The sequence below is a fragment of the Larus michahellis genome, chromosome 9 (assembly GCF_964199755.1).
Source record: "Larus michahellis chromosome 9, bLarMic1.1, whole genome shotgun sequence".
NCBI classification, from domain to species: domain Eukaryota; kingdom Metazoa; phylum Chordata; class Aves; order Charadriiformes; family Laridae; genus Larus; species Larus michahellis.
In genome coordinates, this window is record NC_133904.1 from 37,369,177 (window position 1) to 37,392,429 (window position 23,253).

At 42.0% G+C, this 23,253-nt stretch overlaps 1 protein-coding gene across 6 annotated transcripts in view; it reads right to left on the reverse strand.

Annotated features, from left to right (window-relative positions):
- The window catches only part of PAK3 (p21 (RAC1) activated kinase 3), a 149,881-nt gene that overhangs the window by 13,932 nt on the left and 112,696 nt on the right, over positions 1-23,253 (reverse strand). For all 6 annotated transcript variants that reach the window (XM_074602078.1, XM_074602081.1, XM_074602082.1 and 3 more), the window contains 9 exons: positions 21,518-21,555; positions 18,769-18,900; positions 17,623-17,785; positions 12,483-12,546; positions 8,796-8,844; positions 5,929-6,041; positions 4,946-5,063; positions 4,000-4,099; positions 3,371-3,567 (listed from right to left, as the gene is read on the reverse strand). In XM_074602078.1, the coding sequence (XP_074458179.1) occupies positions 3,371-3,567; positions 4,000-4,099; positions 4,946-5,063; positions 5,929-6,041; positions 8,796-8,844; positions 12,483-12,546; positions 17,623-17,785; positions 18,769-18,900; positions 21,518-21,555 (974 nt within the window). The remainder of the gene's footprint in view (positions 1-3,370; positions 3,568-3,999; positions 4,100-4,945; positions 5,064-5,928; positions 6,042-8,795; positions 8,845-12,482; positions 12,547-17,622; positions 17,786-18,768; positions 18,901-21,517; positions 21,556-23,253) is intronic.

Consider the following 23,253-nt stretch of genomic DNA (forward strand, 5'->3'; position numbering starts at 1 on the left):
AGGGCCGGTAGCTTGGTATTAGAGGGTAGGGAAGCCAGGCAGCTGCGATCCCTGTCTAGGGAAGGGGGCATTGACAGGGTGTTTGGAAAAATACATGAACCCTCAGCCTCTGGAGGAGACTCCTTTCAGGCACGAGGGAAAGGTACCCCTTCAGTGAAGATGATGTTATGCCGTCCAAGCAAGTGGACCACCATGGAGAGAGGTATCCAGGACCTAAGGGAATGAGCCTTGCGGGAGATGGTTTATTATGACCCAGATAACCACAGTGGTGGTAATTACTTGGAAAGTGTGAGATCTGGTCATGAGGTAGACAGTATAGAATATTTGACACTATGTGATGCCATGCCCAGCATAGAGCTGGGGGAGCTGGCTGGGGTGGTGGTGGCAGGAATTGCTGCTCAGAGCAGGCCGGGAGCTTCCCAGGTTTGGTTGGTGAATGGTGGTACATTAATCGTGTTTTGTGTATTCGTTTATCAGTACTATTGTCGTTGTTTTCCTCTTTTCTTTGCTGTTCTGTTGAGCTGCCTTAATATCAACCCACGCGTTTTGCCTTTTTCTTCCAATTCCCCTCTCACTCCAGCCAGGGTGCGTGTGGGGGGGTGTGGGTGTGCATGTGAGCGAAAAAACCACATGGTTCTTTGTTGCCGGCTGGGGTTAAATGACAACAGCACTGCACCTTTTAAATATTTCTACAACAGAAAGTGGTCTATGAGAAGCTGAAGTACCTTCTTATCATGTATCTTTTGGTTTCCTATGATACAGCCCGCAAAGAAAAACAAGAACAGTCCAAAGGAAACGAGTGTTTGCAGTAGCTGCAAAGCTCATTAATTTGTTTAACATACCAAGAAACAAGAAAGGATTGGTATACAATTATAACTGCAGTCTGTGAAAATGATATCCTAAAGTTATCCAGGCCACCCAGATACATGACAGAACAATACACAGATGATTTAGAAGCCTGAAACTGTAGAAGATCCACAGCATTTGGAAATATGCAACAGTACTGAGCAAAACTGAGGCACTGTGGTTAACAAATGAACAAGCAACAGAAATCCTTAGGGTTTGGTTTGTTGTTTTTACTTTAAATTGAAACTGGGGAGGTCCAACCTGCATTTCAAGGGATATTTATCGCTCCAATGTTTGTCTCTCAGGCCCTAGGCATATGTCTGATGGAAGGAAATCACAGGGAGAGAAAACAAATACCATCACAGAAATATCCAGGATGTTCATGGCTGGAAAATGGTTCATTCCTGTGAGTTCTGCATAGGCTGGAAAGAACCTGAGCAACATAGCACGCGTTTGCTCTACATGTGGAAAACAACAGCTGCATCTACATTAAGACTACTGTTAACTCTACAATTAATGATCTTTTAATGACTTATATAATTTATTTATGTATTTAATTTAGTGTCAGTAACTGAAGCTCCTACATGCCTTCCATTATTAAAGCAATCATTCATAAAAACGAAAGAGCATCCCTTTTTTTCCAGGCTTTGCAGAATTCCCTGAATGTGGTCTAAATGTGATTATTAAACCCAAGAACTACCGTGTGCCACCAGCTAAAAAACTGCTGTAAAAACAGGTATTGCTTATAAGCTCTCCTGTTTGGATGCGGCTGAGACCTCACTGAAGTCTCTGATTGCACGTACAACAGCAGATGGATTCTGTCCCTAATGGGGTTATTTTACCTTAATAAAACTAGCTGATAACTGGCAACTTCAGGTGGTCCATCGCAAGCTGTTCGCTGTTCCTAGCTCAGGGGCAACAACCTCTGCAAAAGAGTCCAGGAAGCTAATACAGATGGTATCAACTTCAGATGCCTGATTTTAATCTACTGCAATTTTACTCAGACACCTGAAGGTGCCTTAAATCTCTAAGTGTTCAGGTTGATCTTAACTCCAGCAGGAGATGAGGCATGTATGGAGAAAAAGAGCATCTCAAATAATCTGGGCAAGGGCAGGAATACCTGAACGTGAATTTAGTCAGAGATAAGAAATCCACTTATCTTTCTAACAGTTGACCTGAGGCTTCTTGAGGAGCCCTAATCAACATTTGAGGTTAAGGAACAGCAAATTTTCAGCATCCAGACCAGTAATGCTAATTCTCTGCATCTGTTTTTGCTGCCTTGCACAAGGCAAACGCATTTTTTGCAAGGGTCTTTCCATGGAAGCAAGTGGAATACGAGGTCCTCTCTTTGCTGGAAACAAGCAAAACTGGTGATGTGCAAAAGTCTCTGCTGGTGAAACTGGGCTGCAGTGACACAGGCCTACTGCCACCCTGCCAGCAATGGTGCATTATGATTATTCGTCATCAGTCTGAATCCAAACCTGTTCGTTTCTTATCCCTCCACACAAGGTGGCACAGCACACACTGCTCCACATGTGTGCACTGGAACCAAAAACCCCAGGACACATACCAAAACAAAAGAAGTATTCCAAGAAAACTCAGCAACCTTTTTTCAAAAGGAGTGTAAGACTGAAATGTGTATAATCGCTGTGCTCCTTTCTTACGTAGCATGGCTGGGGCTATTTCCTGACCATTCTCTTGTTTCTTCTTTCAGTCTGTAGTACACCGTCTGGGTGCCATAGACCAGAGAGAGCACAGCCTTACTGCTACAAAAAAAGCTAAAGGTCGTGCTCTATTTTAGTTCTAGCCTTAATAAAAATTATGTCTGTATACACATAGGTCAAAATTAATTTCCTCATAAATTCATGCATCCTATCAGGAATTACCTGTGCGGCATTTAACTTTGTTTCAGCTATCAGTCACGAGGTTTTATCTTTGTATACACTCCTCCACTATTACACACTCATTTGGTATGAGAACCGGCCATTTCATTTTAAGGGATTAGGATAAAACTGAAAACTTCAAAACATTAAAAATATATTAGTTTACTACAAGTATCTGTGCTAAAACATACTTTTATAAATGTATTTGGTAATAAATAATTATGGCATTACTATAACCAGTGACGCTTCCTGAAAGGCTCAGATAAGCAACTGGCACTGATCTGAGTTTGAAGACTTCTCTGCCTGCAGATACAGTTAAAATACTTTTTATAAAAATGCCGCAATTGGAGAAACTTGCTGCTGAAAAATTGTCAGAGATACAGTTCAAAAAGTTCAAAACCAAGCATCATGGAAGGCAAGAATGGCACATTTCTGAACTGGCTACATGTCACTTCTCTTTTGAGGTTCTCCCATTGATGCAACCAAAGCCACAGTATATGCTGATATGCTCCAGTGACATTTTTAGAAGCAGGCCTTGGTGGAACTAGTTCAAGCTGATGTGACTGTGACTTTGTCTCATGGGAGACAAAACATGGGAAGGATTAGAAAGACAGTAATATCTGATTTTACTTGCACCTTACCCTGAGAGGATTTTCATTAAGGTAAGGAGGTTCTCCTTCCACCATTTCTATTGCCATGATCCCAAGTGACCAGATGTCCACTTTGGGGCCGTATGCTTTTCTTGTCACCACTTCTGGTGCCATCCAATAAGGAGTCCCGACCATTGTGCTCCGTTTACTCTGCTCAGGGGTGATCTGAGCACAGAAGCCGAAATCAGCTGAGGAAAAAAACAAGTATTGTTAAAGCCAGCTTGAATTATGAAACCAAGCAAAAGAAATCCCCACTATATGCCTGAGAATGCGCTGTTGAATCTGTCTGGAAAAGCGGCCATGCTCTTTACTTGCTGCTGTAGCCAAGGAAATATTGAACTGGCCACTTAAAAAAAATCCCTCAGGTTTCATGCAGTGGCTTTTATTCACTTGAAGCTTTAGATTGTAACTCCTTCCTTCTGGAAGGGACATACACCAGCCATAGCCACTCTTTACATCTTTTTCCCTTCTATACCACTCTGCACGTTGGAATTGTGCTCTTAGCTTGCAGCAGTGGTCAGTGCACTACCACAAGCCATCACTTTGGGGTAACTGGCAGTCAGTCAAAAGCAGCCCCGCACCACATCCTGGGAATGCTGCGCCTGACCAAGAATACCTACTCAATTTGACAGATCCGTCCATTCCGAGAAGAATATTGTCGCTTTTGATGTCTCTGTGAATCACTTGGTTTGAATGAAGGAAATCCAGTGCTTGCAGGCACTGATAGATAAAAAAGAAACATGAGGGTAAAAATTAATGACCTGATTTCATCACACAAGAAAGAAAATGGCTCTAAAAGATATAATTTCTAGATTAATTGTGAGTAATGGCAGAATATTGTGCTGTCAAGAGGAATAGCTTGCTGCTTCAACACTATTAGAGTAATAACTTTCTAAATGAAGGCCTATTAGCTTTTGAAAGAGAAATGTCAATTATTGTTACAGACTATCCCCTGCAAGCACAGACAGAATGACTGCTGCTGCAATGAATGCGCTATCTCCATCCATATGACAAACTATTGTTTGTAAAAAAGTCCCTTCCTTCAATACGAAGTGCACCACTTTCAGGTGGGAGGCTGCATGACGAAGATTTTTTTGTTAGGCTCTACAGCCGATTTGGAAGTAGCATGTTAGTCATTTTCCAGAAGCAAACACCATTTTGGGTGGAGTACTATCCTTTTAAGCTGAGAACTGTGATAAATGAGTCTCTAATTTTTCTTTGCTGTTATTTTAAAATTCTGCCACCAGCATCTTTGCTTTTACAGGCAAGGAATGCAGTACAGACATGCTCCAGGCAAAAAAGAGGCAAAGCTGAGAACAGTAAAATTTAAAAAAAAAAAATAAAAGAAAAATGAGATAGTACAATAACAGTATAATAACAGAGTATAATAAGTGTAGTGATACTGGCAGGCAGTTCACTTAAGATGATTTTTCTTCTCCATATTATACAAGCAACACAGAAACAAAACTCTGCAAAACTCTGAACATGAAAACACTCATGTTCTTACCACCTGTTTAGATGTACCATCCAGTCCAAGTAATTGGAAGCACATGTGGGATCCCTTACCTCCCTACAGACAGCTGCTATCTGGCCTTCATCCATACATGTCTCTGTAACAACATCAGTTAAAGAGCCTCCAGCCAAGTATTCCATAACTACCCAGAGTTCGTCACCGACTAGGTAGCTGAAAGAAGAAAACAATGGCATTCGGATGAATGTGCATAGCTAAATTACCATATGGAAAAGACTGCAACTGATTTTTTGATTCCGGGTCATTTTTAAACGAAGACAGAATAATATGAATAGACATTTCTTCTAAGATATACATCACTTAGAATCTGTGCAGTCTAAATGAGAAAGGCACATTAGTGAAAAATTAGACATCTTAGATGGCAAGCAAGTGAAGAAAGCAGTTTAGTAACAGGAAAGACACATCTTGAACCAGGACATTTCACATCGTCTGGTTCATCATCTTAACACATAAATTCCATGATTAACTCCAGGAACAAGGCAACACAACTTTCATAGTTGTGCCTGGTAGGAGGGTGTGTACCACTGAGGACAGAAATTGGTCAACAGTTTGGAAAACCTATCATAAAATACATTCAGAAACAGGAAAAAATTTTAAAACTGGCAAATCACATGTTTCTGGAAAAAAGAACCTAGTCTTTCTGGCATTCACAGCAATGTAAGATATTGGCAACAGCCCAAGGGAAATAATTTCTATGATGATTTATCACCACTTATCGTAAGACACAGAAAATATCATCAACTGAAAAAAAAACCAAAACCCAACAACAAAACAACATGGAGGTAGTGAACTTACAGGCTGTTGTTTTAGTAACATATGGCTGATCCAGGCTTTTGAAAACAGTCTTCAAACTATATATGCCAGAAAAGATTAATGCAGACAAAATGCAGCCTCCTCGCATACATAGTATATGAGTAGATAAAGAGGTCAATTTTCTGCCCGTGACCAAAGGGTTTTTTTAATCTTTGTCTTGCAATTTCTAAATGAACATTCATGTGATAATACCAGAACCACTTACCTGTCTAAATAGTTAACAATATTGGGATTCTTATTTTCCCTCATGACCAGGATTTCATTAATAATTAGTTCTTTTTTGGGCTGTTGTTGGAGATTCATTTGTTTTATGGCCACCTAAAATGACATTGAAAACCATTAACTTGAGTAGTCTGTTGCATGAGATCAGAATGAACATGGAGTGTTTTTGGAATGACGTAGCAGAGCTGTGCCAAACTGTCTTGTTATTAGACATAAGAGCTGACATAAGAGCTCAGTAACTTACATTACAACACCCTATTTCTCTGCTAGCTTGGGTGCTAGGTACAGGACACATGGCCATATACATTTTGCCTTGTAAAATCTGTAAAAATTGCCTTTACACTATCAACTACAAATCTCTAACAACGCTCTCTGGACCTACATTCTTCTCAAATGACCTTAGTTTATCACCACTATTATTATTCGTGCACGTTTTGCAAGCAGGAAGTGATTTTGTTACTGTGAAAATGTATAAAACAGCTGGTAATACTTTAGCAATTATATGATTTTTTTAATAATTATTTTACCAACTGCTGTTATTCTTGACTTGATTGCATAACTGAAAACACATACGTATATTATGTATAAAATGCTGTACTAAAAAGATCATTAAGGTTACATAAAAAAATACAATCCTAGCACTTCCTAATTTCTTCAATTTTGATTTTGCAACTCTAAACAACATTCTTTAACAGTTTAGATTTGCAGTTATTTTCTGGGTTTAAAAAATAATAATCCGTTCTATGGTATCTTATAGATACACCCAGGGTTATGAGCAGGGCTTAGGGCTTTTAGATCCCTTGTAGACCTCTATCTAAGAGCAGTTATAAAGCGCAGCACTGCTGGTGGATAAGAAACTACCAGCAGGATTCAGATGTATTTGCCAACAGCCAGAAATGATAAATTTTAAACTGTAGCCCTAGAAAGCAACAGGATTCTCTAAGACACCACCTTGTCTGTTTATTACGAATACGATCGCTTTTGCTCTGAACCACTGTAGCCGTCCTGCCTCTGCCTCACCTCCTCCACCCAGTCCCGTCTTCCCACAGTCTCTGCTTGAGCTTTTCATCCTGGGCTCAGCCCTACTCCCCTCCCTGCCATCCAGCTCCGCTCCGGCCAAGGACTCCTGCAAATGCATCTTCCCCCGCGGTCCCAGAAGAGCCCTCCCACCCACACGCACCTTGTGGGGCGACGTGGCCCTGGGGCTATTTAACATCTGCCTCTTGTTCCCTCTGTACGCAGTTTGTCCAGCCTCCCCCTCTGTCTAGACCTGCTCTTGACATGGCACAAAAGAGACCACCCCACTGCTCTCATTCCTGGTTTTCTTGACAGACTTTCAGGCAGGGTTTGTATGTATTTAAAAACTCTGGCTTGGAAAAAGAAATTAATGTTAAGATGCCACTTTAAATCAGCCACTACAAGGACAGTCAGCGTTAACACTGCTTTCCTTCAAGATTTGCCTCTCACCCCCTGGACCCAGCCTGCCCGAGACCAGTTCATGGGCTGTAATGGGCTGTCACTGACACTGGACCTAAACACGACTGTATTGTTCAGGAGAGATCTTTGCTCTTGATGTAATTCTTCTCATTTGTTTGTTCAGGAGAGATCTTTGCTCTTGATGTAATTCTTCTCATTTGTCAGTGTGTGTGTGTCAACCAGCCTCAGTATGACTAATACAGAAAATTGCATCCTAAACATGGTCTCTCCTTAATTAGGTCTTGCATTATACTTTGAAGATAAAACAGGTGATGGAAAAAATGCTAAATAGTATTACTGTCTGAACCTGTGATTAAGATAAATTGGGACCGAATGATGGCAGCCTCCATCAGCTGGTTGATGCATTAATATATTTAGTAATTAAGACAGAGCTAGTGTGTCCTTCTCTGAAAGATGCTGCTTCCCTCCTTGCATTCTTTCTGGTAGTTAATAAGGACAAAGTCTGTCCAAAATTATGCAAAATAACGAAGCTATTTATTCCTCACAGCAATAGGGGAATCTGTGATCACCCCTAGGGTTCTCCCGAGGCCTCTCATTATGACAGATCTTTAGATTTTACAATTTGTATTGCTAACTGATCTATGGCCAGGTCCACAGGCAGATTTCATTCTGTAAATGTACAGTGTTAAACTGTATATATAGACCAACATTCTCTGTAATAGAATAACTTCATGCACACAGGGGAACAGAGATATAACAATTTCTAAAGCAATACATTTACACTGGCAATAAAAATTACATCATTTTTATCAGGCCCAAAAGCTTACTGGGAATTCTTTACAGATTCCTCTCCATTAAAATACCCATTCAGGGATGATGTAACATGGTACCAGGCCGGGACCAACACTACGGTGGAGAGCACCAACCTGTTCTGAAGACAAAGTAAAAAACCAATTCTCTTACAATTGGCCTTAAAAGCTACGGGCGAAGCACGAGCCCAAGCAGAGAGAGCACCAAGGCTTTTACTGACTCCAGGGGGATCAGGAACACCCCTCAGGAATTCACAGGCACCTTTTCAGGCATTAATCAACACCTCAGTGTAATGGCTGCTGGAAAGCGGACAGCCACAGTAAGTGTTCAGTTACTGAGGCACAGAACCACATTGCCCTTAAAGAGCTTTCACCGAAGAGCTGCAGACAGCAGATGATGTATTTTGCCAGCTGACACTAGTCCATGCTTAGGAGGAACAGCCTCAGCAGGAGATGTATTTTGCAGGCTGATGCTAGCCTGTGCTTCAGAGGAACAGCCTTTGCAGTAAAGTTCTACTGGTGACCCAAAAGTCCCATCCACCGTTCGCACCAGAGGGGAACGCACTGAATCACTGCAAAATCTGCTGGGACTGCTGACACTTACCTCCTGTCCTGTGGCGATGTCGATTGCTGTATACACAGTTCCTGATGCCCTAGAAACAAAACAGCAGCGAAGAAATGAGAAGGGGTTTAGTCCCTATGAGTGAAAGCAAGCCCAGATAGATCTCCGCTGGCTGTAGTGTTTATGAAACACCTTTGTTCATCCACTCCTTCAGCCAGCAGCACAGAACGCAGCAGCCCACCAGCCCTCTGCCATGCAGGCTATCAGAGATAAAACTTATGTCCAACATGAAGAAAATGGGCTGGTGCAAATCTCAAACGTACATACTAAATTAATTTAGTTCAAAACTTAATGGGAGGGAGTGTCTACAAAAACTGGAAAATAATATATTTAATTCTTTTTACATTTTCTACAGTTTTGTGGGGTTTTTATTCCCCTCCCTTTTTTATGGATCATATGTATGTGTTTTTTTTCCAGGGAATGTAACATACAGTCTAGTTGTGCCTTCTCAGACCTCTTACTTGGATCTATCTGCAAAATTCAGGCAACACCATGCACTCATTCTGAGAGCCCTGAATACATGTGACAGCCATTTGAGAAAAGGATCTAGACACATGCAAGGAAACTACTCTCCAGCCATCCTGCAAGGTCACAGCTAGAGCAGGTTAAGGCATATATTGTTTCACACATAAATGGAGAACTATTCAAAACAGAGGATGCTACAGCTTCTTTGTGTCTCAAGAGCTGTCAGCAGCTGCTTGTGTTAGATGCACCATACACGAGAAGGACTCTTCATGGTGTCTGTGTTTTGCTTCTGTGGCAGACACAGGTTGTGCTGCAGAGTCACCAGAAATAAATGGCATGCTCACCTGGAGACTAGACAGTGTGGCATTTTGTTTGCCATCTGCCTCTCGTTCAAAGAGGTTCTTCCCCTGCAATGATGTGAAGGGCCGGAAAGGCCACGATCAGAGGAAATCCCTTTGGGTTTAAAAGCAACTGTGGGGTTGTAAACCCTAATGGGGTTTCCTTCTGAGCTAAACCATGGGTTCACACTGCCAGCATTTAAGAAGACCCTGTCTGCATGGGCAATGAGGCCAGGGAGAGCCAGGGCAGGAATTTGGAGAAGCGGGAACATGCATCCAGCAAGCATCCCACTGACTGAAAACACCAAAATCAGTTTGTTCATTTTTACATGATCCCCTGGCTTGTTTGTTTACCTGCAGGCTGAAATATTTCTGAAGCATTTTAATTCAACAGGCACCAGAGACTGTATGTCTGTGTTGAGAACAATGTTCTCATTGGGCATGCTATGTATTCTTTTAATATAAATGCAAATGCATTTTCCTATGACTAATTGTCGAGATTAATCCAATTTGTTTTCATAAAAAGCCAACACCATTTATTCAGACTTGCTAACACTGTGCTGTACCTCCTGAGCAAAGTCCTGCCAGGGTTTATTTAAAACCAGCTTATTTAAATTAGGATGCTTTTGGTATGCTCCAGGCCATCTGTGAGGAGTTTAGATAAAGGTGAGTAATTTAAGTAAAGCTGTGAATTAATTGCAAGGGCTCTGCGATTCTGCATCACGAACTTTTACTTCTAAGCAACTGTAATTTCTGATCTGTATCTAACTTTTAAACGCTTCTGCAGTATCTTAGTTTTAACGCAGTTAGGCAAGTACCAGGGCCCACAATTAGATCTGTGTCACTGTGATGCAGTGCAGTGCAAGTTAAAAAAAAACAACGTGAGCCCAGGCTGCTCATGGCTCCATCCTAATTTGCCCTTCTAGCAAGAGCTAACACTGCTTGAGCAAACACGGCCTCTTGATCAAGCACTAGCCAACCAAGTCTTCTCCAGAGGCAGCAGCATTTTAAGTCTTCAACTGGAGAGATACGACAAACCAGAGACTCAGCACTGGAGCTGACCTGTTCTTCAGCACAGGCCTGCTGACTACCGTTCACTGCACAGCGGCTGTAAAACCATCATGCTGTTTATTAACTTACCAACTGTACGAAGCCATGAAATGCTACGCACTGGTCAAGCTGCTTTTCCTTACATAAGGATTTGGTCTCTACCTGCAGTTCTCTGAGCAACCACGTCTGTCACTGCCTTGCAGTGCTCTCATTAGCAGCTACTACAAAACTGCTAATTTCCAAAGGCACCACTTGTGCCTTTGGCATAACTGTACCCAACTCATCACAAAGGCGGGCAGCTCAGGAACTGGCACCTGCATCAACTCAGCACATCGGCACCGTCTGAGGCAGTGCGTCTCAGCCCTGCCCTGCTGCAGGCAGACACGCTAACCCCAGCCATGCAGCAGTCCGGTTCCTCCTGATCATCCTGTTTGATTACCTTTGTGATGATTTTTTTCTTTAGGATCTTTCCCCATCACTGTAAATTGACCTGTGGCATTACAGTCACGAGCTGGTTACAGCAGCACACTCACTCCTCTGTAAGAAGGGCATGCAATCTTCAGGCTGTACTAAAAGCTGGAGGAAATCAATTTAGATACCCTTTTAGGCCACATATTAGCCACTTGTCTTTCCACCAGTTGAGGCACCTTTGTACAAGCTCACTCCTAGGACTGTCAAAATAAAAGACTGTGAGGGTGATGGTCATATTCTCACGGTGACGGCAATAATCTGCTTCACACGCATGTTTATTCTGACTCTCACTTCTTCAGTTGACGCTTATCTTTTGAGAGACTGGCACAGCTCTAAGTGTCCGCTGACATTTTACAAGTGACAACAAGAACCAAAGCTTCGGGGAGAAAGCAAGCTGGAATCTGAGAAACGGGTTTTATACAATGAATGGAGCTACCCTGAGTTCAAACCTCATAAGGAGTTAAGGCAGAAAAATATCTCCTGATGTCAGCAAACAGCTTCTTCCATGCACTGACAGCAGCGTGACCCTGGTGTTACACAAATGGTGCTAGCCCTCCTGGAATTGCAACGCAGCCAAGGAAACTGTGACTGAGGGGGAGTCTGTCTATATCTAAAATCCAAGTCAGATGCCTAATTTTGATGTAATTGCTTTTGCTCTTGCCTCGTCACATAGAAAAAACTTCAAATCAATCCTATTTACAGTAAGCAAACGAGTTTCAAAAGGGAATAGCTTGGTTGATTACTTTCAGTAAAATCCTAAAGCCTGCACGATCCTTGATTCTCTCATCACGTATTTTGTGCATTGACACTGTGTTTATTACTGATTTTTTGGTTTTTACTACCTCTGCTAGAAAATAGAGCTTATTATTTAATCTCTGGTTTCAGTTTCTAAACTATGTGGTTATAATCCTGATCACTGAATGTTTTTTAGCAAAATATTTGGAAGAAGTGCTATTGAGAATCATTATTTATCTGACAACTATCAGGTGGTAAGTTCCTCTTTTAGGCACTGAAGTGTCTTCTCCTTTCTTCAGTGTGGCCATATTATTTTGAGACACACAAAAATGATTTTTCCTAAGAAAAAAAGCAAACAGTTGCCCCACACTTGAGGGACAGTAGATCTTCCAGGTCCTGCTCCTTGCTGAAGACAAGACATTGCCAGCATCAAGTTGTCTTTGACGATGCCTTCTGACCAGAGTTATAAATTCTGACCAGTACTGACAGACAGGAGAATCTAAACCCAGTGTCTGAACATGTTTGGAGCTTGCCCAACTTCACGCTTGATATTACAGCAGCAAAAATACCTGGCCCATGTTTTTGTGTAAGTAACTGTGATTGGACTTACCCTTGGCCAATTTTTTCAAATCGAGTGTATTTCTTCTTAGGATCTCCCACACTCACAATGCTCCCTGAAAGAAACAAAATTAAAGATGCTCTGTTAATAATGGAGATAGCACCTTCCAGCAGATCAAAAATGCAGCCCCACTGTCTGGGCTTGAGCCGTTTGTAGTCAGTTGGGTAATAACAGCAGCAGCAATAATACAGGGAGCTCCACAGCACAGATGGCCTCCATGAAGACTGATTTTCTACAGCCCTTTGGAGAGTTACCTTGACAGGAAACTAAGACCATGGAGAAACATTCACAGGAGACAGATATCAGAAAAGAAGCACCATCAATGCAAGTGTTTGCTGTCTATAAACATTAATGAGAGCTGGAACAACAGAGCCTTTATTTTCTTAGGAATAAATACTCTGTGTGATTCAACAGCAGGCTTAATATTTCCAAAGATTAAATGCAGCTTGGGTTCTGGAATCAATTTTTATGAACAGGTGCCATTTTCAGAACAGGAAGAATATTGCTAAGTGTTTCCAGGAGAGGATCTTCTCAACCTTTCAGCAGTTTGCCAAAAGAATGCCTTTATGTTTTCAAAGAATAGCATCTCATGTTATAATCAATAATTATGGGGCTTTAAGAACTATGATCCTCATAATTTATTGCCAGACTAAGTTCTGAAGAAGACCTGGCTTGTGCCATTTTAAGAACCCCACTGCTTGTCTTCAACCTTGGCTCGGTAACTAGCATTTGACTTGCAGCCTCAACACTACACACATGCTGATCTTCACAAATAGGCACCGCCGTGATGGATAACAAGACCAGCAATATTCCTCAGGCGCTAGTATTACACAGAGCTGCGCAAATGAGATGCTGATAATTTCATGAGTGCAGGCGATGCGGTTCAGAAGCCCGGCTGAGGCCAGATGGGATGCTGCCGCCTCCCGGCAGCTCTGCGCTGCAGCCGCGGGAAGGCAGGGCTGGCCCGGCCGGCACAGGGCTGGGACAGTCTGGCTCCATCAGCCACCGTGCAGCTCTTGTGCCACTGAAAGCTCAAACTAAAGCATGCACTGCATGACAGCTTCTTGCCCACTTGGAGGTGTAGGCAGTCTGAACAGGAAAGAAAAAAGCAGTAATTAGGATGCTATGTTTGTGTCAGACAAAAGCACCAAAATCTGATAAACTCAAACAAATATGAAGGAATAATTAAACAAAAATAATACTTTTTTTTTCTAGTCCGGTAGTTTCCTAGGTAAAGGAAAGAAAGCCTAAGGTGATGGCTCTATGCAAATTACTTCTAAAGATTTAACTTGGAACGTACACGACTGAAATACTTTCAGAAGATTAGTTCAGGAACAAAGACTTCCAGTGTTTCGCAGCATATTTGGCTGATCTGGCAATATTCCTGAACCACAAATACAAACACGTATTTATTTGTTCACCTGAGCATCCAAAACAAAACTAGGCAATTCACTGGAAGGAGGAACAAACACCCCTCTCCCCTGCTCCTCCCTGGAGCAGAGGGTTTTAGCATCCGAACAGCATCTGACTGGATGCCTAGCCAGGAATCCTGCCTGCCAGCATGGCAAGAAGATGGGGCATCAACATCATCTGCTCCACTCCCCGCTGAAACAATTTTGCTGGCCTTGGCATGATCGCTAACGGGAGCTGCAGGAGAAGAGGCTTCCTTTGCCCCATGGTACTGGCTCCTCACCCGGTGCTCCAGGAACGGCAGCCAGTGCCCATGGCCATGTGAGTGCCTGCCCACTGGCTGAGGCTGCCGACACAGGCTCAAGTCACCTGAAGTGGCCCTGTCCTGCTGTGCCAGCCTGCAAGAGTCACAGTAACTGGATTGTCTGGAGTCCAAGCCAAGGACATAACACTTTCAGGACCTGGTTAACTTTTTGTAGTTTCATCTCACTGAAATGTATAATGTTAAGACAAAGCTTTCATTCTGCTTCTTTACAGTGGCTCTGTACTACAAAATAACCCTTCAATCAAGAAGAATATGACCAGAGGACTCCGGGAGCCCCTTTTAACCGACGGGAAGATGGGATGTGAGATGAGAAAGCATACCCTCCTGCTCACACTGCTGAGCTTAACCATCCCCCAGACAGGGATCCCCATGAGACTGCAGTACAAACCCAAACACAGCCCTCATCCCGTGCTGGGCTGGACAACAGGAAGAACACCGTGTTGTCCGTGTCTGGCCAGGTGCTATTTTCAGCTAGAACTGTGTATCTATCAGAACAGATATCAGAAGTTCATGGAAGTTCATGCTGGAACAGAATAAAGAAGTAGACTGCAGAACAAATATTTTGAAAAAGAATTTTCCAAACTTGCCACTCAATTTGCAGTTCAGATTTCTGGAGTTTTTCCTCAAACCTTGAGTAGCTGCTTTCACATGTTAGTTGTTTGTGGCCTGTTTCCTGTGCTTAAGCCAATGCACATCAAATATGACAGCGCTAAAATCAACAAAGTGACTGGTAGATGGCTCCAGTTCAGAGATGCACTCCCTACTCTGGATAAAATATAAATATATTGGCTATTTTGGTGTCTTTAAGTACTTTCTTTGGTCCTAAATTAAGTGGATAAGAAAGCAGAATTGGGCCACTTCTGTTTTTTAATTAAAGTAGAACATATTCATGATTTCATTACAGACAGAATTTTGTTTGATCTTATCTCAATATTACAGGCTTTACTCCCTAGTAAAATTTGTAATGAAAGTGGCTCTAAAAAAACCCAAATTATTTCAAGCAGAAAAAAATTATGAAAGAAATTTAGGATAGAAGAGGGCAGGGCACACCCTCCTAAAAGTAGCATAAAATCAGTTGTGGGGGAAGTAGGCACGGTGAAGAAGTCATACGAGTTAAAACAAAACAAAACAGAAAAAAACAACCACCACACATGCTTAAATAGCCCAGGACTATAACAAAAAGGCATCACCCCTGTTTTGAGATAGCTTCAGGAAAGGGTTAGGGGATTGAAACACCTCTCCTATGAAGAAAGGCTGAAGGATTTGGGTCTCTTCAGTCTGGAAAAAAGAAGACTGAGGAGGGATCTTGTCAATGCTTCTAAATACTTAAAGGGTGGGTGTCAGGAGGATGGGGTCAGGCTCTTTTCAGTGGTGCCCAGGGACAGGACAAGAGGTAATGGGCACAAACTTGAGCATAGGAAGTTCCACCTAAACATGAGGAGGAACTTCTTTCCTGTGAGGGTGGCAGAGCACTGGAACAGGCTGCCCAGAGAGGTGGTGGAGTCTCCGTCTCTGGAGACATTCAAAACCCGCCTGGATGCGTTCCTGTGCAATCTGCTCTAGGTGACCCTGCTCTGGCAGGGGGTTGGACTAGATGATCTCCAGAGGTCCCTTCCAACCCTATGGTTCTGTGATTCTGTGAAAGCACAGAAAGATTTTCATTGTCCACATCGCGATTTGCCCAAGGCAGACCTTCAGACCTTGCTAACTTGGTATCAAATTCTTAAGAAAGAAAAAGCATGAAAGCATGTAACAGTTCAAAGATATAATCCACAATAACTCAAGGGCTCAGTCCTAACCTGGCATACACAGAAGCTTGAATAAATGATACGCGTACTTACAGTCATGTATGCAGGGTACCTGCAGATCTCATGGTGGACGCCTGCCTCAAACAGTTATCCTCAGTTGAAGAGGCTATAATTCCTCCCCTTTATAAGCTGACATACCTGCATGTAACTATCTGCTCTGGAATGTATTTCATTGTGTCCTCTGCTAAAGCTACTGAACTTATCCCTGGATACTCCCTAATGGCACAGAGACAGTTCTTTTTAGCCTTGTCAACCTGCTAAGGGTGCAAAAAACTCTACACAAGGAGCTGAAATCTCGCCGCTAAGGAAGGTTTCAGCCTCTGCAGTCACACCAGCCATCAGTGGCAGGGCAGGTATGACAAAAAGGTTGGTAGAGCACAAGAACGAGCAGCGACAACCACTGTGGTGAACCGCTCCCAGACTGCACCCCTTTACACGCACTTGCTCCCATTAAAGACAGAGGTTATTGGCTTTGAAATCAAACACAAGGAGGTGTAGATCAATCCGCTTTTTGTCCTAACAGTTAACAGTAGACACAGGGTAAACTGGGCTATGTTATGAACCCAACAATTTATTATCTGAGAACACAGCGCTGGCAGCTATTACGTGCAAAAAGCAGATTAAATTGGTTGTACTGCAGAATCACGAAGGCCTTGATGTGTTTTCCTAGAGTATGATCTGTGCAGGGGTTTGGGGCCAATGGTTAGGATTCTAATAGTATTAACTGGCTGGGAATTAGCTATGACAAAGTGCCATGTATCTGAGGAATACACAGGGGGTGTGCTGGAGGCTGGCTCCGGAGAAATGCTTGCAGTGCAGTTTTACCTGATCATGCCACATTGATGTGTCTCTCTGATACATCTTTATAAGCATAAAGCTAGGAAATAAAATAAGGATTATTATAAAAGTATTTTTTTTTTCCTTTTGGGACACATTGAAAACACCTCTTCCTCTCTATCCACAGTGTCAAATGATGTCCTTTTAAAGGAGCTCTCTCTGGTAAAAATGTAGAATTCTTATAAAAACGAACTCTGATATATTAGTAGAAGTAGTAGCAGTAGCAACAATCATAAAAAGGACACCAACAGAATATGTGGGGCAGGACAGCTCCTTGAGCCTGAAGGAACCAGCTTAATGCTCCAGTTGTCTACTGGTAAAAAAAAAAACAAAGAACCCAAGAAAAAAACCCCAAAAACCCACACAAAATCCCAACAGATTTCTGCAAAGTATTTTGGCTCTGATGACTGGTGAGAAGTCGGGAGTCTAAAGAGAATTTAGGAACCCAACTATTCTGTTCAATTTGGCCGTGAGCACGCAGGAGTTCACTAGGTCATTCACTAGCTCACAGCCTTCTGCTCAACCAGAAACAACCTGGGCTTTTGCCTTTAGCGCAGAAGGAAGCCCAGGGGCATCCAACCCCACCACAGCTGCCCTCAGAATACCCAGAGTGCTCTCTGGCTTCCTCTAAGCACAATAACAGTTTGTAAGTGACTGTGACACTAAGCTGGGGATGAACATTTGGTGCATATAATCCTGAGATGTGCATACAGTACACTGTTTTATCAGACAAGAAATACTGAATACATACTCAGTTTCTCTAGGATCTCCTCATCTGTCATCTTGGATTTTTTTCGCTGCCGGTCTGTGTTTCTGTACAAAGTGTTTGTGTTTGAGTTTTCAGGTTGGGGAGTGGTGGCTTCTTTAGCTGGTGCTGGTGCAGCGGCAGGTTCAATTACAGAGCGTGTGTAGATCTGTGACAAGAAATTATTTTGTGTCATAAAGGCGGTGTGCAGAGATGCCCCGAGATCATATTTCAAATGCAAACCCTTCGGAAGATGCTGTCTGCCACACACAGGACTCTTAAATTTAAATGTTTGGTTTTGCTGTCCACTTCTCAAACTGAATGGGAAAAAATGAAAGGCTAGTTTTACAGAAGTTCCTGCCAGTTTAATTTTCAATTTTCTTTCATTTTCTGAAAGACAACTGAAACAATGAATTTACTGTGTTGCGAGGATACAGAAGTAGATTGATCCAGGGCCCCAGAGCCTTGTTCCTTGATGCTCCTGTGTTTTCATGGGTAACAAAATGACTCTTTAGTTGGTACATGTCTGAATAGAAGCAGGGAGCATTTCCCTTTTCTGTTCATAACTGTCAAACTAACTTCTTGTCAGTATTTCAAGCTCTAGGGAGTGGCCATTAGGCACTGCGTTCCAGTCCTTTAAAGACCTACCTTCTCTTTACGATACATAGCTGCATAGGATTCTTCTCACCAAACTTCAGTCGTGTAAAAGTTAAGGGCATAGCCTAAGCTGTTCATTTAGCTAGTTATATAGTCTGTGGAGAGGGAAAGGTACCTCCAGGGGACAGTTTCTCCTATGTATCCTGCAAGGGTGTGAACTGCGTCTGATGACCGCTCTCTCCACTGATGACAGAGAGCCTACGCCACAAATACTTTGGACAAAATTGCTCACTTTTACACCGGTAGCATTGAAAGACACAATGCTACCTCTTATCTGATACTAAGATAAATTCACAGACCCTATCAGAATCACAGGAAACTCATGACTAAATGTGAAAGCTCAGTACAGGTTTTCCTGGTGTCAACGGCTTGGGTGAAGCACTATGTCATGGTAGGACTCCAGCCCTCAGAGTCTTCATCTGCAAGTGCCGTCTGATCAGAAACATCCAGGTCTGAATTACACCAAATACCAAGCTAACCGAAGCTGGGACTTACTGATTTTGTATGTTCAGGCCGTGGTGCGATAACAGGTGGTGGTTCATTGTCATCTTCCTCTTCTTCATCATCTTCATCCTCTTCCTCAGAAACAGAGGGAGCTAGCGGGGGTTCTGATGCCGTTTTTGTGCTCTGTGGACAGACAGTAGCATTAGTAACAGTCACCATTTTGGCACTTGGGAGGTTTGATAACTACACACAACTTTAGTCTGCTTGGAAATCAGAAACCCATCTAGTCACGCCTGTAGTCCTACAGGCCTCAGTTCTAAGTTACACGCGACACAGTACAATTTAAAGGTTACAAATTACCGTAAGTCTAATTTCTTAATTTGTCTTGGTGTTTTTCATTTTTGCTAAAAACAACTAAATCATTCCCATGCTTAGTCAAAGTCTAATTTCACAAAATGTAATGCTTGAATATATCACTAGAAATCACATCTAGTCACTGGTTAATTGCTTTGGCATTGTGTCTACAGAAACGCTAACAGTTAATTAAGCTAACAGGTGTCTATTGGCTAGGTTAATTAACACACTTCAAAGTGCAAAGCCTCCTTTCATTGTCTTCCTGGGAATTTGGTTTTGGAGAGAAAGGCTATTTGTTTCTTTACTGTTTTACCCATGGGGTAATCCTATTGCCCGTTTCCAAGGTGCTGAATTTCTCTGTTTAGTAGTTCCTTTTTCAGCACCATCCTCCTCTTTACCTAATTGTAAGTTAACACATCGATCTTTGCACTGTTTGCCTGTTCCCTACCCAGAGCAGCAGTAACCTAGAGCAGATGCTGCGCTCTCAGCAGCAAGGTGCCTCCTGCCGACCTGCCCGGGGCTGCCAGGCAGCATCCCCTCCGCTCCCCGGGGCTCCCGTCACAGACAGCGGAGAAAAAAACTCCTGCCAGGGTGCAGTCCACCTTCAGGGAGACGCCAGATACGGGGCAAGCAAGGCAAGTCTGGCTGATCAATTCTCTACATGTGAATTGAAGCCCTCAGTGAGGTATTTAGGTGAGCTGAACACCCCCCGCAACACCACCACGCTGGGGGGCCCAGCTGCTACTCAGAGGCAGGGGGTTATATCACCTTGTCATAAATTTGCTGGTGAAACAAAAAACTGAGACGGTGCCTTGTTAAGTGTTTACCAACTGCTTTAACGCTGTCGACAATATGCCACTTGGAGAACTGAAGCAAATCAAAGGCACTATTCTAAATATTCACATTTCATTTGCGTTATCTTTAAAATGGCATCAATTTGCATCAATTTGGTCCAGTATAAATACCAGTAAGGGATAGCAAGCAGGGAATGGCAAGACCTAATCTTTATGCCTGTGTTTTACTGAATAGATGACAGTATCATTGCCTTAAGTCACCTATACTTGAACACACTGTCATATAGATACGCACGGAGTACTGCATTTTCTGTGAGACTCAGTTCCATTACCCAACTTTCAAAGGTAAATGGTGAAACAGGCTATTAAACTGGCCAAAGTAGGGAATGATACATCAGACATTCTGAACACCAGTTTAAGGGCCAACTCTGGCAAGCAAGGGGTGCCCTAATGGGAAGGTGAACATTTCTTTATCATACATTAGATCAGTGTATAGCTTTCTATGCAACATTAGCACTTTGCTTAACATGGGGATAGCAGATGATGAAGGGAAAAATAAAGAAAGGAATAATCACATTTTTGTTACGTCAAATTCTTATAACTATTTTTTCCACTGGGCTCCATGCTTGGTTTGACAGCACCAAATTGTGCAGCTAGAACATACACAATGTCATATTATTTAATGCCAGACTCACATTAAGGAATGAAATGAAATTAAAGTAATTCCAATGACAGCTCGATCCTGTCAGAGTGTTGTTTTCCCTGTACTATAATATTCAGCCAACATTCTCTGAGTCAGTGACTTTTGAAAGCTGACATCATGACTGTCCATGTCTGCTAGAACAAAATATCACAGCATCTGCCAACGTGTCCATTCCCACTGGAAAGCCTTCCCACTGGAAGGCTTACTATGCTCTGGTGAATGCCAAACTTCCTTTTAAAAGTGTATTTTATTAAAGATAAAGAAAGTGGTATCAACTGAAAATCTGAAGCGTGACTATTCAAAGATGACTTCCATTTCATTATACACACTCTCTGCTGTGTAATCACAAACCTAAAACTAAGTTGCTTAACACTTGAAAATAAAGGCCAAATCCCTGTTCAGTCATTTGCTATTTAATGCACTAACATTAACACTAATAAATCTGGTCAATATTAATGTGGATGTCATGACTGCATCTCTGGGATTGCTATGGCAATCCAGTATTAATTAGAGCGGATGATTATTTAAAACTTTCTTTCAATGGTTCCAGTGAGTTACATATCAATTATAACCTTATTTATATTCAGCTACATATCCAGCTGTACTAAGGATAAATCATAAAATTTAATAGAAATGGATTCTAAGTTGTTAAAACTAAATTAAAAAGGGCTAATTAGGCAGTACTGTACATTGTTGCGCATTATATATTCCACCACGGCTAAGAACAGCAAGCAATCTTCTGTCTGCAAAACCCGACTTTCATCTGTTTAAAAGTTTTTAAACAGAAAATTAGAGAACAGACAGTGATCCCTTTTCTGCTGCAGCAAAGACACTAAAATGTACTTACTTTCAGCCTACAAGGCTGGCACTCTATCACAAAAGGCAAAGCTCACAGCTTGCTCCACAATTCTTAAACGCTACGGAAGTCAAAGGTTACTTTCACACTCACCGAAGGATGGGCTTCTATGTATCCATGGGCGCTTTTATCTGTAATGTGCAAGGGGAAAATGAACCAGATGCTGTTACAGAACTGCCCGTCGTAGGGAATCCCACAGAACAAGTAAATCCAAATAGATAGCATTTTTCTTTTACAACATCCCTCCAGTAGCAACAGTTATTTTACATAGCAAGCAAGATAACAGGACAATATTCTAGGTTATTCTTTTTCTAGTTTCTTGTATCTATTTTTTGCCCTGTTTTGCCAGTAAATAAAATAAATAGAAACTGGTCAAGAAAACGCAAATTGTTCTTTACAGTCAATGCTTCTGTTCTGCCCAAGAGCTAAAGCACCTTTTTTTTAAAAAAAAAATAAAATTGCATGCATCATTTCTCTTTAGTTTGTGGAAAACGTTTCCTCATAAAAGCTCCTGCAAAATTCCCCTTTGCCATGGCAGTTCTATTCTGATATAGCACAGTAACAACTCCTAAATTCAGGAGCATACACTAACTGTTTTGAATTTTGCATTTCATCACAAAAGTAATTGCTATTTTAGCAAACATTAAGTGTCAAGTTAGACAGTCAAATCTTTTAATTATGGAATTTAGAATAAAAGATGCTTTCCCTCAAAAGGGGAGAAATGTTAGTAAATTCTGGAGATAACTGCACAGTTTTTAGAAGGACTTCTGAGCAGCTCTCCTGGTCTGCATTTGGGAAGTTGTATTGGTTGATCCAGCAAATTGAGGAAATTACAGACTCCCCTCCCACAGACTATCGTGTGTAGGGAACCAAACCACTGCAGGTTCAACAACAGATGCTGTCCACACCCTGTTGGATAGAGACACCCCCTTATTAGCTGAAGCTGTTGACATGAGCTTTACTAAACTAGTGGTATCTTAGTGGTATTTTTGTTCAAAAATTAACTCAGTTATTAAGAAACAGCAAAAGAACCCATCGATACAAAAGCCAGATGCGCTGCACCTAGTAAAAACTTCTGCTTACATGCTAGATGTGTCACCAGCCGGAATGTATGGCAAACAGAAAGAATGAGCCAAAGAAAATAAAAAGGCAACTGCAGCACAGACTTGCTCTCTCGTTTTTGCAAGGCTACACTGCAATTTTGCAGACTGTACATAACCAAGGGAAAAAAGGACACACACCCCCCCATCACATTTGCAGGCTTTTGGACAGTAACGTCTAAAATACAAGTATCTTCCAGGAATGAGCATGCTACGGAGGTTGCTCTGGGCACTGACACCTTCTCATCCTTGGTGGCAACATTCCTCCTCCATCACAACAGCAGCCGCTCTAGGTTTGGTTGTGAATTTATGCCTAGCAACCTCATCTTCCCTACAGCTAATGAAAAAAAAAAAATCGTCAAAAATTCTCCTCTACCACAAATCTATCACAAAAAATCCTCATAGTCCCTAACCTATTGCTCAGAGGATGCAAGAGTAACTCATAAAATGAACTAAACAAATATATCCCCTACCCCAATCTAAACACTGTGAAGGAACAAGGATGGAAAGAAACAAAAGTAAACATGACCTTTGGCCGTAATGCTTCTGACTAAAAACGGTAAAGATTGTTCCATCTAGTACCTTATTTAGCTCTAAAAACAGGCAACATAGAAAAGTCACCCTTTCAATGACATTTAGGGGACAAAGGGAGAAATAGAATTCATTTCAGTAGTATTCCACGAAGCAGAATTTTTTAAGATTGCTTCTTGACCACTTGAACATTGAACT